The 15,275-nt window shown below is 41.1% G+C and overlaps 1 protein-coding gene across 1 annotated transcript in view; it reads left to right on the forward strand.

Moving 5' to 3' along the window:
- The window catches only part of EFCC1 (EF-hand and coiled-coil domain containing 1), a 93,162-nt gene that overhangs the window by 1,959 nt on the left and 75,928 nt on the right, over positions 1 to 15,275 (forward strand). Inside the window, exon 2 of the mRNA XM_050957807.1 lies at positions 1,470 to 1,879. Coding sequence (XP_050813764.1) covers positions 1,470 to 1,879 — 410 coding nt within the window. The remainder of the gene's footprint in view (positions 1 to 1,469; positions 1,880 to 15,275) is intronic.

Here is a 15,275-nt window from a genome sequence, read left to right on the forward strand (position 1 = left end):
TGGCTGGGGCTACTTGTTTATGCTGGAAAAGATTTTTGACCTTTCAGTCAGTTTATTTCATGGGCCATCAAGGCTTTCATACTTTCTCAGTGTTAATGTTATATGTAAATTGAAGATGAAGATGCTGTGATTTTCAAAAAATGAACATCTGACATATTAATGATGTTTACCTGAATGATTCAGAGAGTTATGTTCCATTAGTTCCAGATTACTGAATATAAATAGTTCTGTTTCTAAACAAATGGCAACTTGGATACTTATCATTATTTCTTCCTGGGTATTGTGTGTTCATGTTGTTGCTGGTTTTTGTTTAAGACAACCAGTTTGGTTATGTACAATTTTCAAGAAGAAATGTTTTGCTGCAGTATTACTATTTATTAATGAGACACTATAAGCTAGTGCATTATAGGGCTTTTAAAAAATATATTGACTGTCCTCCTGAAATGTGTATTTTGATCTTACTCTTTTCTTGTATGTGGCTTTGGTTTGTCAGTGTTTTATCAATAATGGATGTGGTCATGGTTGGATTTTTACCTGTGAGAACAGTAAGTAGGCAGTTGATTGTGAAAGAAACGTTTTGAGACTCACAGATAACCTCTGAGTTCATAGTTAGGCCTCACTCCTACAGTTGAACTGGTGAGGAGACCCTTGCATCCATGCAGAGCCACACTGACTTTGGGGCCTCAGAGCCCAGTCCTTGCTTAGGCAGAACTTCCATTGATTCCAATTAGTAAAGAGTACAAGATTTTAATTGCGGGCATTGCATGATTGCTCTAGGGAGACAAAGAACGCTGTCTAGCATAGAAAGGATGAGGCCCTGGAAGCTTGACTTCTCCACTTTTTATGGTGTGACTAGTTAACTTGAGTTAATAAATATATAAGCATTATCTGAATGTAAGTATATGTTTGAAGTTCTAATTTGACATTAACTATTAAATCTTCACACCAGCCCAGTGAAGGAGTACTCTCCCTGGTTTACAAATAGGAAAACTGAGACAAAACGGTGAAGTTACTGGCCCAGGGCCACAGGGTGAATCACTGGAAGAACTAGGATTAAAACTCAGGACACCTACTGATTACCAACTTCATGCTAATTTGTATAGCACACATGCCTGAAAAGGTCATGTTATGCTTCTCAAAATGCTAGTTGCACCCCTGAGAACTGACTGAAACAATGGAGAGACATGACATTAAAACAATATGTGAGCATGTAAAACATTTGAGACAAAGTTTGCTGTATCTTTAATGAGTCAACTTTTCTACAGAAATTATGTATTTTGAAAATAATCGTATTACCCAAGGATTGTGCTTAGAACTTTGTATAGGCCAAAGGTAGATTCCTAATTAAGGGTAGGTTTACTACACATGAAGAAAATATGTCAAAAAATCTGCCCATTTTCAGCTTTGATTAAAATGTTATTTTCAAATAAATTAATCTGTGTTCCTCTTTATGCTCCTGTTGATTGTAGGTAGGACTGTGGAAAAGCCATGCTAATCATAAAAAAGACGGGACCTGTTTTATAGGTAATAGGAGACAGTTAACTCCCAAATACTCCCAGCCCACCAAGTGCCTTCAGAGTGTCCTAAAGGAGGTGGAACTAATCCGGAATTCCAGAGATGGACAAATAGAAGAAGCAATTAGGGTCAATCACGAACTGCAAAAAGAATTGAGGAGTTCCCAGGAAGCTATAGTCACCCTGGAAGACTGCAACCGTAATCTGAAAAGGGAACAGGCAGAAATGAGGAAGAAAGTGGAAGAAGCTAGACACGCAGTCCTTAGAAGTCTTGGCAAAGTGAAGGAGTTAGAAGCAAAAGCCAATAAAGTGCCACATTTGCAGATATACATCCAGCAGCTAGAATCAGAACTACAGTACTATAGGTAAGTCTGATACCATTCAGAATAAATGTATCAAATGACATTTAAACATAGCTGGGCTGGAAAATAAATGCTTATGTTAATGAATCTACTAAGATATTTTCTAAAGTGTGGTTGGAGAGGAATTAGGAGCTACCTATTCATTTTCTTAGAAAGGGTCCCTTGCAGAGCTGCATGCCTTCACGGAGTTTGGCCTGAGAAAAAATTACTGGTTTTGGCCTACAATGAGGTGAGAATAATCTACCCACCAATGAAAGTTAGAGTAGTAACACCTCAAGATAAATCTAAAAAGCTATTGTTCACTCAATCCTTTATATATTACATTGTCCATCGCTAAGGTTTTTTTTTACTATAACTAATTTGAATTGGATTAGTTCCTGTTACTTAAACTAGATACACATAAAAATAGTAACTGAACAGATGATGTTCCATCACTCAGTCTAAGAGTATCCCTACACTACCTGCCGGATTGGCGGGTAGTGATCAATCTATCTATCCAGCGATTGATTTATCGCATCTAGCGTGGACGCGATAAAATTGATCCCCAATAACTCTTCCGTCGATTCCAGAACTCCACCGCGGCAAGAGGTGGAAGCGGAGTCGACGGGGGAGCAGCAGCGGTCGACTTGCCGCCATCCTCACGGCCAGGTAAATCGACCTAAGATACGCTGACTTCAGTTACGCTATTTGCATAGTTGAAGTTGCTTATCTTAGGTCAACTCCCCCCCAGTGTAGACCTAGCCTAAACCTACACCTGAACAAGCAGCTCAGAAGTGCCATACATAAGGCCAGATTCTGGCCTACAATATTAAACTGTGGCATAACTGATGTCTGTCATTTTTCATTGATAGAATGTATTGTACTTAATTAGATAGCAAGCTCATTCAAAACAAAACAGATGATGGCTAATGATTCCATGCCTTGTACCCATGACATAGCCTTCCACTGATGGTAAGACAAATGGAAGTCAAAAGCAAGAAAAAATAAGCAAGCAGTTAAAGTTGTGGCTTACAGTTCTTAGTATACCAGGTGACCCACTTCACAGTTTTATTAATAGTAGGAGCAGTTTTTAATTTAATACCTACCACATGCCAGGTGAGCACCAATAAGTCTGACACTATACTTGTGAGACCATGTATCAGTTTTCATACATAGATCACAAAGTCTTTTCACAGGTATTATTATCATGCCTATTTTACATATGAGGAAACTGAGGCATAGAGAAGTTAAGTCATGTACCTAAAGTCACACAGTAATTTAGTGGCAATCTGAAACAGAACCTAGGCCTAACTCCTAGCCTTGTGCTTTAACCACTAGCACAACAGGTTGGATAACTATATCTCCAAGACAGAGAAAAATGTGCACAAATTTAATTAGTGCCTAATCCTGCTGTTTTTGCTCAGACAAAATTTTCATTGAACTCACTGCTGCTTATTTAAGTTGCTGGGAATTTTGCATGAGCCAGGGCTAGATCCATAGACTTAATCATAGAATATCAGGGTTGCAAGGGACTTTAGGAGGTCATCTAGTGCAAACCCCTGCTCAAAGCAGGGCCAATCCCCAGACAGATTTTTACCTCAGTTCCCTACATGGCTCCCCTCAAGGATTGAACTCACAAACCTGGGTTTAGCAGGCCAATGCTCAAACTACTGAGCTGTGTACCCCCCTAATGTTCACATTTAGACTGACATATAATAAAAAAAGGTAACTTATATGCAAACTGACTGACTCAATTTTTTTCCTGATTCTTTACTTAAAACTGGTATTTTAATATTTTGACTATTCAGAACAGCTTTTCCCTTTTTAATCTGATATTTCCTGTTTCCTTATAGTAATAATTCATATGGAGCTATTTGTGGTATTAGAGCTATTGTACTGTATTTATAGGGTGGGGAAAGTATCTAAAAATAATTACTCTATCCGGTGTCTTTCTATAAGCATTGTGTATGTTAATATCTTCAAGTTTGTAGAAAATAAATGTATTTCATTAAATGGCTGTACCATTTTAAAATACCGTCAAGGGCATGTAACTTTCAAGACAGCTACTCACAGGGATTTGCTGGCAATGGGTCTAGAACAGAGCTGGGAGAAATTTTTTGACCAAAGCTTTTTTCAGTGAAAACCAGAGAGTTGGTCACACTCAAGCATTTCAAGAATTCATGTCAGTTTTTGCTAAACTATTTTGGTAAAGAAAATTTCATTTTGATATTTTCAGGAAAATGTCATTCAAAAATGACTTTGGATTTCTTTAATTTTATTTTTTAACATTTGTATAAAGTTAAACAAATGCTTGAAATAAAACATTTAATGAAACAATTTAAAAAAAATTTTATTTGCAAAAATTTCAAAAAATTTAAGTTTTATTTTTTACCCAATTTTTTAAAATCTTTTTGAATTTCCAGTGAATTGAAAAATCTGTTATTTATCTAGCTCTAGTCCTGTATAAGCCATGCAGCCTTCTCTCAACTGCCTGAAATAGAAAGTCTCCGCTGGTCAACACAGTGAGGGCTTAGTTCCAAAGTTTGATGGATCATGAAAGCACATTTTTGTGAAGAGGGTAATGAGCTAGTTAAAGGTGAATAAGAAACATCAGCCTAGACTTGCTCAGTGAGCGCTCTTGCAGGCCATAGCAACATAAAGATCCATGGTTTATAAATGCGCATTATATGTGATTTGATATACAATCCTCAGATATTTTATTTTTGAAATAGTTTGAAGTGAGTATAAGGCTCAGGAATGGTGCCTGGCCTGACTGACTGGGAACTGCAGTCTTTTTAGCCACAGAACACATTCCATATGGGACAAATGCAGGCTTCCCCACTTATCCATCACCACACCTCAGCTCTACATTAGTGCCTTCTCCTTGTCCTCAGCTGAAACTGCCAACAGCAGAGCCAGTTAATGTCAATTGTGATAAAGACCCCTGGGGACAAATGCCCCTTTCAGTTACATAGGCATCCCACTGACTTCACTGGGTTGCACCTGTGTAACTGATAGTGAACAGGGGCCAGATTCTGCTAAGAGCCATATGCTCCACTGTGCCTATGCAGCACAGAAACCCAAATCCTTTGAAGGTGGGTCAGATGGGGTGCAGGGAGCCCATGTGGAAGGGAAAGACAGTTGTGAAGTATAGTCCCTTCATACTATATCCACCTATCTCTCCTCTGCAGCCACAGCAATGGATACCATGTGACCTGCAGGGGGATTGGTCAAAGTGTGGAGTCAGGGGAATAGCTACTGTATGCTCCTCTTAAAGTCAGTTGGAAGCTATAATACTTAAAGCATTGTAGGTTACAGCTGCTATGAGCCTCTAATTCCATGCATCTCTGTTTATTTTCTGTACCACGGCGGGGTTGTGAGCATATTAGGGATCCAGGTACAGCAAGAATGAATTCTGCAGCGCAGGAGCAAAGAGAGGCACAGACGTAGAATCTATTGTGCTAGAAACGGCTGATGATCCGTAGGTTTGTTTCCTGCGGATCCCAACCTATCCAGCTTTGTCTGGTCACTTCCCCTCCCAGATCCACTCAGCTGAAAGTCCTATTCCTTCTAGAGGGGGTGGTACAGAGACTTCCACTAAGCTGCAAGTCACACACAATTCTGATGCTCACCTTTCCTGCTTTTAAAGTCGCAAAGGGGAGAATTTGGTCCAGTCATCAAATGGCCATCACATTGCAATAGATCAGAGGTAGGCAACCTATGGCACAGGTGCCAAAGGCAGCACATGAGCTGATTTTCAGTGGCACTCACACTGCCTGGGTCCTGGCCACTGGACCTGGAGGCTCTGCATTTTAATTTAATTTTAAACATTTTAAAAACCTTACTTACTTTACATATAACAATAATTTAGTTATATATTATAGACTTATAGAAAGAGACCACCTAAAAATATTAAAATGTATTACTGGCTCACAAAACCTTAAATTAGAGTGAATAAATGAAGACTCGGCACACCACTTCTGAAAGTTTGCTGACCCCTATGATAGATTTTGGTCACTATCAGTCAGATCTTCATTCAGACAGTGACCTAAAGTTATGGGCCCTGGTTCAGGAAAGAATGTAAGCATGTACTGTGACAAAGTTCCTCCTCTACCTTGGTGGGTCCTGCACTTATTGGCAGATTTGCTCACCTCAGTGATCTTCCCCTCTGGTGGAACCCACAGTCTGGGTCAACTCCTCCTGTGTCTGATCAGGAGTTGGGAGATTTTGGGGGAACCCAGGCCCACCCTCTACTCTGAGCTCCAGCCCAGGGCCCTGTGGATTGCAGCTATCTATAGTGCCTCCTGTAACAGCTGCATGACAGCTACAACTCCTTGGGCTACTTCCCCATGACCTCCTCCAAACACCTTCTTTATCCTCACCATAGGACCTTCCTCCTGGTGTCTGATAACACTTGTACTCCTTAGTCCCAGTCCCAGTCCCAGTCCCAGTCCCAGTCCCAGTCCCAGTCCCAGTCCCAGTCCCAGTCCCAGTCCCAGTCCCAGTCCCAGTCCCAGTCCCAGTCCCAGTCCCAGTCCCAGTCCCAGTCCCTGCACCTCTTGCTCCCAGCTCCTCACACGCACACCACAAACTTAAGTGAGCTCCTTTTTAAACCCAGGTGCCCTGATTAGCCTGCCTTGATTGGCTGCAGATGTTCTAATCAGCTTGTCTGCCTTAATTGGTTCTAGCAGGTTCCTGATTACTTTAGTGCAGCCCCTGCTCTGGTCACTCAGGGAACAGAAAACAACTCAGCCAGTGATCAGTATATTTGCCCTCTACCAGACTCCTGTACCACACTGGTCTGGTCTGTCACAGTACATCCATTTCTATTCAGAAAAGCACTTGCACATAAATACTTTCTGAATAAGGATACTCTCCTGATTTGGGGCCTAAGAGCAGTTGCCTGTGGTACCTACCAATGCATATTCCTGCAAACAGTCATGCAGAATATTGATACCTGTATGCCTGGTAAATCTTTGCACCATCAGGATGAAGAATGTAGTGACTTCGGTAGGACTTTAACATGTGTTTAAGTGCTTTCCTGAATAGAGATGATTTTCAGAATTAGGATGTGAAAGTTCCACATTCCATTAATAGGTCCCCAAACCTTCCTGCTACAAAATACTCTTATAATTACTGTATTGATAAATTTTGCTTAATGCTGCTACTTGTCTGAGCTCTTAACTCTTTCTATAATGGATGGGTTTGTTCAATACTCTCCTTTCTTTAGGATTTACTTCTCTCCAGCATAAGAAATGCAGTAAGGCTAAATTAATGTATACTATCTTTTTTTAAAAAATATCTGCTATTTTAAGATACATTTGTTATTGTAAAGGTAAATTTGTAGAAAACACTTATTGAAAAGCATGAATCAAAGTTCATTTCAAGGGTACGAGTGTATATTTATGTCAATAGTATTTGTGTGTCTTGTTGCCTGGCATTAAACAGAGTGTGCCATTCACATTGTTATATACTGGAAATAGCTGAGAAGTTATCATAGCCCCACAAATGTGCTGATGTTTGGTTCTGAAAATAACAGCTGGTCTAACAGATTTTTCTGTTAGATTTCACTATTGGTGAAATGATGATGATGAGCTGGTAGCACTGTTTATACTTAAGACTTCCCAACACGTTCCATAATAAGACTCTGTTTTAGTTGCTTATAATTTTGCCAGACTTCAATCTTTTGAGCTGAAATTTTCCATACTGGGTGGTTGCCTCCAGATTAGTGGTCTCCAACCTTTCTACACCGAAGGTCACTTTTTGAATTTAATGCAAAACAGGATCTACCCTGCTCCTTCCCCGAGGCCCTGCCCCTTCCCCAAAACCCACCCTGTTGACTCCATCTCCCCCTCCCACCCTCCCATCGCTCACTCTCCCCCACCTCCACTCACTTTCACCGGGCTGGGGTTCTGGAGGGGGTGTGGGCTCTGGGCTGCAGCTGATGGGTTTGCAGTGTAGGAGGGGGCTCTGGGCTGAACCTGAGGCAGGGGTGCAGGAGGGGGTGAGGGGTGCAAGCTCTGGGAGGGAGTTTGGGTGCAGGAGGGGGCTCTGGGCTCAGGCAGAGTGTTGGGGTCCAGGAGGGGGTTTGGGGTGCTGGCTCTGGAAGGGGGCTCAGGGCAGGGGCCTTGGGGTGCAGGAGGGGTTCCAGGTGCAGAGGGTTATGGGGTGCTGGCTCTGGGAGGGGGCACAGGGTTGGGGGTCTGGGTATGGCCTCCCACCAGGCTGCACTTACCTCAGGTGGCTCCTGGTCAGCGGCACAGTGAGGCCCTGCCTGCCCCAGTCCCATGCCTCTCCTAGAAGGGGACAATGTGTTCCTGCAGCCCCTGGGGGGGGACAGGACGGGGGACACGTGGTTCTGTGTGCTGCCCCTCTCTGCAGGTACCGCCCCGCAGCTCCCATTGGCCAGAGTTCCCCGTTTCCGGCTAATGGAAGCTGTAGGAGTGGTGCTTGCAGGCAGGAGCAGTGTGTGGAGACCTCTGGCCACCCTCCTTCCCCCCCGGGGCGCAGGAGTGTGTTGGCTGCTTCCAGGAGTGCATCAGGTAGGGGCAGGCAGGGAGCGAGCCTGCCTTAGCCCGCTACACCACCAGAGATCATGATTGACTGGGAGAGTCTCTAGGAGCGACCAGTCAATCGCGATTGACCAGTTGGTGACCACTGCTCCAGATTATTATTTTTTTAAGCAAAGTTTTAACAAAAATGGTTCAGCCATTTCAGAGAACAAGACTGGAGGATAATATGTTCTGCCCATGTTAAAAAAAAAATTCTCACCAGCCCTCATCTTTTTAGTCTCTCCTCATATGGAAGCTGTTCCATACCCTTGATCATCTTTGTTGCTCTTCTCTGAACCTTTTCCAGTGCTACTACGTCCTTTTACAGATGTGGCAACCAGAACAGGACACAGTACTCAAAGTGTGGGTGGATTTCTATAGTAACATTATGATATTTACGGTTTTATTTTTATTCCTTTCCTAATGGTTCCTAACCTACTATTAGCCTTTTTGACTGCTCAATGCACAACAGCAGAAGTTTTCAGAGAATATACATGGTGACTCCAATATCTCTTTCTTGGGTAGTTATAACTAATTTAGAACCCACCATTTTATATGTATTAGTTGGGATTATTTTTTCCAATGTGCTTTAATCAGTGCTGAATTTCATCTGCCATTTTGTTGCTCAGTCATCGTTTTTTGAGAGATCCCTCCATAATTCTTCACAGTCTACTTTGGATTTAACTGTCTTCAGTAATTTTGTATCATCTGCAAACATGGATGGCCACTTCGCTGTTCACCCCTTTTTCCAAATCATCTATGAATATGGTTAACAGCACAGGTCCCAGTACAGATTCTTGGGGGACCCCATTGTTCACCTCTTTCCAGTGCGAAAAACTGACCATTTATTCCTACCCTTTGTTTTCTATCTTTCAACTAGTTACTGATCCATAAGAGGACCTTCCCTTTCATCCTATGGCTACATAGCTTCCTTAAGGTCTGTCACCTAAGGCTCTTGTCAAATGCTTTCTGAAAGTCCAGATTACCCTTATCCACATGCTTGTTGACAGCCTCAAAGAATTTTAATAGATTGGTGAGGCATGATTTCCCTTTCCAAAAGTTGTGTTGACTCTTAACAAATCATATTTATCTGTGTGTCTGATAATTCTGTTCTTTATTAAAGTTATTACTAATTTGCCTGGTACTGAAGTTAGGCTCACCGGCCTGTAATTGCTAAGATTATCTTTGAAGCCCTTTTTAAAAGTCAGTTACATTAGTTACCCTCCAATCATCAAGCACGGAGGCTGATTTAAGCAATAGGTTACACTCCATAGTTAGGGCATAATTCTGTAGTTTGATATCTGAGCTCCTTCAGAACTCTTGGTAATACATAAATGCCCCTATGGCTGTGGGAGGCATTATGGAAGGCTTGCATGAGCTCCCTTCTGCACAGATCACTGGCCTCAGATCTGGGGGTGAAAGGAAGGGGGATAGTTGTCTGTACATAGAGGTGTGTGTGTAACTGATCGTATACCAAAGGGTTCTTCTTAATTAAATGTTACATTTGAAATTTTTCAGAAAAGTTTTTAGGAAAGAATCATTATTAATTATAAGAAAATACTTTTGCAGCAGCTGAAATAAATTCCAGAAACCCTCCCCAGCAAATGTCACAAAATCTCCTTATACACTCATCCCACTCATGCACATAGGCGCCGACTCCGTGGATGCTCTGGGGCCGGAAAAAAATTGGCGGGTGCTCAGCACCCACTGGCAGCTCCCCGTGGCCCTGCCCCACCCCCCTGCTCCAGCTCACCTCTGCCTCTGCTTCCGCCTCCTCCATAGTGCGCTGCCGCGTCCTGCTTCTCCCCCTTCCTCCCAGTGCTTGTGATTTGTGGGGCAGAGAGGGACGGGGGAGGAGAGGGAATGATATGCGCTGGGGGAAGAGGCGAGGCCAGTGTGGGGATTTGGGGAAGGGATCCAATAGGGGCAAGGAGGGGGCAGAGTTAGGGCAGGAACTTTGGGATGGGGTTCAAATGGGGGTGGAGATGGGGGTAGGGATGGAGTGGAGTTGGGGTGGGAAAAGGGGGGGGCGTGGGCACCCACCGGCGCCGGAGAAAGTTGGCGACTATGCTCATGTGGATCAGATACTTGAGGCCATCAAGTCATGGCTAAGGTGCATGTGTGGGGAGACTTTAGGGTGACCAGACAGCAAGTGTGAAAAATTGGGACAGGGGGTGGGGGGTAATAGGAGCCTATATAAGAAAAAGCCCCAAAAATCGATACTGTCCTTATAAAATCGGAACATCTGGTCACCCTAGGAGATTTGCATTCCTGGTGCCCTTGTTCTGTAGATAAGCAGAATCCTGTCCTTTTCAGCATCAGTCTGGTCCCTATCTGGGGAACTAAAGTAACTTAGAAAACAAAAAACCAAGCACCAAAGAAAAAGCTCAGCTAGTCTTTAAAGAGCTTTGAGCATGGAGGCTAGAAAAGTGTATATTAAATTCAAAAATTATAAACAGTAAAATGAATTAAACTCACTAAAAGTGAGGGCATTTAAGTTAAAAGATACCTCCCCACACCATCCTCAACCTTAGGAAAAAGTCAAGTCATAACATTCATCTTCAACACATTATGACTACTGTAGATGTGTCCCTATCATATCATATGAGTATAACCTAGAGGCTTTAATAAGCAAATCTTTTGGAACAATTTTGTAATTTACTTGCTACAATATATATATAATGCATAATGAAAAAAATTACTGAACAGGTCCAGTATTGAATTTTAAAATTTTAGTGAACTGACTATTAAAACAAACAAAAACTGAACCACCATCTAAAATGCAGCACTAAAAGAAGCAATCCACAGTAGGGATTATGTACTGGCTAAACTGGATTAGAGAAAAATTTACAGGTTTTCCTCCTTAAAGCAGCAGAGGGACAAGGAGGAAACAAACTGTTTTTTCATCCAACTTGAAACAAAAGCAAAATTGATCTTAGTGAAACAGAGTTAGTAATGGAGATGTTGACAGAGCATTTACTGTATCAGTGCTAACCAGCACTACACTAGTCATATATGTCAATGCAAGGGGTCAGACAATGCCAATTATGCTCCTAGCATGCATGGCCTGGTTCACAATTATTTAATTATCCATAAGTATTTATATGAGTTAAACAAGAATTCTTTTCTGTATGGACTGCACAATGGTCTGTTTCATCCATTCACATACCCATATACATCTGACAAATGGATGCCTATGATTCCGTTTTCCTCTGATTTACATTCACGAGAGCTGATTTTTCAAAATAGTTACATTTTATATCAACAGTATCGGAGGATGATGTGTGGATCTTCCCTTTCTAACAGTCTACAACCTGACTTTGTGGAGAGTGAACCTAATGTAATAGGTCCTTTCCATCTTTAAGGGCATGTTTACACATACAGTGGATCAATATTGCAATGATCGATCCACCAGGGGTCAATTTAGTGGGTCTAGTGAAGACCCACTAAATCGACCACAGATCGCTGTCCCATTGACTCCAATACTCCACCAGAACAAGAAGCATAAGGTAAGTCGACCCAGCACAGTGTAGACACATGCCACAATAAGTTGACCTAAGCTACGTTGACTTCAGCTACATTATTCATGTAGCTGGAGTTATATATCTTAGGTCGACGTAACCCCATATGTAGACTTGCCCTAAGTTTCAATATGGACCAAGTAAATCCAAAGTAAACACGCTGATCCAAGAAGGCAGAGGAAAGGAATATTTCCCCCTACTGGTCTGTTTTGGAATGCTTCTATTAGGTGAAGGTGGGAAAGTACTGCAGAGAAAATACTTTCCCTGCCCCAACAAAAAATCATGTTTTCATGTGTCAGTATGTAAATGTGTTATTTCAAGCTGGGCACTGATGCAGAGCTTATATTTAGCTCTTTTAATCAATTTTCATAAATTAATATTAATAGAAAGAAATTAAACTGCAGAGTTTCAGCACAAGAGTATTAGGAATGTGCTGTTTAAAGTTAATAATGCCTGTCTGGTACCATAAGCATCTTACAAAGATTAAAAAAAAGGCAATATTCAGTGTTGGAAAATATTTAAAATGGATTATATAGTAGAGCTGGGCAGAACCAGATTTTTCATTTCACAGGAAGTGCTGAGAGTTTGAAACATTTTCTGTTTCAAAATAAAATGAAAGCAAAAAGCTTCATAATTCCCCACAAAATGAGCTTCCAGAGGAAAAAATGGTTATAGATCAATTGCAGTGCTTTGTTGCAATACAATCAAAATGTTTTGTTCCAGTTTTGACTTTTATTTCTTTTATATTACATCTATATATACAGAGAGAGAGAGAGAGATAACAGAAGTAATTTCAAAACAGAAAATAGGTATGTTCTGTTCTGAAAAGGTTGATATGGAATGTTTGACCTTATAAAGATGTTTTTCATTTTTTCTTTTGAAAACTTTCCCTGAAATAAACACATGTATGGAAAACAATTTGCTTTCAACAAACAGGCATTTTCTGACAGAAAAACATTCTGTTGGAAAATTTATGACCAGCTCTGTTGTGTAGTTGTCATACTAGAGATGTCACAAGAACCACCCTACCTCCCCCCCAAAAAAAAAGAAAGAAAGAAAAAGAAAAAGATTTGGGTATATCTAAATGAAGATAGAAAGTATCTGGCCTTTCACAGAAGGAACCTGGCCACTTATAGACAGCTAGCCTTCCCGTTCACCTGGGACACTGTGCCATCATATTTCTGATCCTCAGGTGGGAAAGTACCATCTGTGATAGTAGAGATAATGTCTAGAAATACCGTAGTTGCATCGCAGAAAACACTCACTGATTCAGAAGTCCTTACTCAAGTAAACTTTGCGTTCAAGTCAATGAGAGTTTTTTGTGAGCTAAGGAGTGCCAGCTCAGGGCTAAGGTGCATTATATTACTCCTTTTGCACTGTTAGAGCACAGTAGGTTGGCAAGAGAGAGCTGACAAACATATCTAGGTGCAAGAGAAGTGTGGAACTCTGACAATATCTAATTATTGAGATGATTTCCCTTCTTTTACAAAACAAATTATTTAAACATCAGATTGTTTATCAAGTATAAACAAACCAAGATTGTGTCATTATTTTCTAAATATCATAGATGTGATGAGGGAGGGGAAATCATGGTACCTTGCAAGTCACACTACAGTAACATTTAAAACAAAATCTAGATTTGCATTGATCTTTGGATGCCAACATTTTAAAGCACTTCATATAATCCAATGTATTGTTTCCTTTTATATTTCAGCTGTCTTGATGTGTAGAATTCAGTTTCCTCTAGTACTGTAAATTGCTGCCATTATAGCCAAATAGGTTACTCCAGAAATTCTTAATTGAGAAGTTTTAATGATTTTGTAGATGACAGCTTCCTGTCTTTCAATGCAAAGTAATATTTTATGGCCATCCTTGTACATGCGCACTGAGGTTCCTGCTATCAGCTCCATATGGAGGCCCTGAATGACTGGTAATTTTGAAAGGGGAAAATAATCGCAGCTAGCTTTCTTATTATAAAAGTGTACTTTTAAAAACGTGCCATTTATGGTCCCAATTCTCCAAGATGCTGGGCCCTCTCAACTCACTTTAATGGGAAGCCACTCTAGAGAGGGCATGAAATCTGAATGGAGACTGTGGGCTCACTAGACTCCATATTCAGATCCACAAACCGATAAATGCCCTGGCCATTTTCTGATATTTGTTTTTTTCCCTTTGTTTCTAAAGAAATTAAATACAAAAACAAAACAGAAGAGCCTCAAAAAGTTAATGAACTACTTGGCCACTTTCATACAACATTAAGTGGAGATGGGACAAAACTGAAGGCACTTGGATCTGAGGTTCTGAATTTCAGGGCAGGGGAAATTTGGCTGCAGATCAAGCATTTCTGGGATTTCATTCCAGGGCTTTGTTCAGATGAGGCTAAAATTGCATGAGACCAACTGACTTTGTGAGACTTGTGCAATTTGGACCCCATGGTCCCACAAAAACATTTTGTGAGATTACAGTGAGCCCTAGCTCTGATTTAACCTTTACTCTGATCCCCCTAGCCTAAAGCTCATCCAGATCTTAACAGCACTTCCTGGGCCCATCTGTAATATTAAGGCATTCTTAAAACCACCTAATAGATATGTGTAAGGTCCAGGAGGGGTCAGGTTTCAGTTCCTGTGAGAATAATAACTTCATATTGCTTGCCTTTGGGGTGTTTAAAATCCTCTTCTTCACCACTTAGCCAGACAGTCAGCCGTAGCGATTGTTCGCCATTTGGGTCATTCCTACAAAAATGTAATAGTACAGGTTTGTTAATTTACACTGAGAAACATTTTTAGGTGAAGAACAACAATAACCTGGGAACTGAACTCTCAGATGGTGAAGCAGACTGTGACTGAAGCAGCTGCCTGAATATTGACACTCTGATTGCCCGCTGGAAGAGCAGTCAACCAGATTGTTCTAGGTGATTGCTTTGACCCTCTCCTTCTTAACCCTCACCCACCAAGCACATTCCCAGGGTAAACAGCAGGTTGTAATTAGTTACTTGTTATGTTAAACGTTTGAAACACACACAAAAAGGGAACTTGAAAATGAAGTTCTTAAATAAATTAAAAGTATTAGCAACTTAACACCTTTTCATATGTCCCTTGACTGACTAAGATTCCTTCCAGTGCATTGAACATTCCTAAACAGGCTCAGGTTGGGGTAATACTGGGAAGAGGGGACCTTAAAAGGGACATATTGGTGCTGGTGGTCTATTATTATTCATCTCCAGTAGAAAGAAGCTTAAAGAACCATTTCAACATATCGTACTTAGGACTGTTCACATCAAATAAAATGTATAGAATCTGTTTCAGCAAAGTTGTTTTGTTTTGGATGTACAAAGTGTTTATCTGTACT

The sequence above is a fragment of the Gopherus flavomarginatus genome, chromosome 6 (genome assembly GCF_025201925.1).
Source record: "Gopherus flavomarginatus isolate rGopFla2 chromosome 6, rGopFla2.mat.asm, whole genome shotgun sequence".
Taxonomy (NCBI): domain Eukaryota; kingdom Metazoa; phylum Chordata; order Testudines; family Testudinidae; genus Gopherus; species Gopherus flavomarginatus.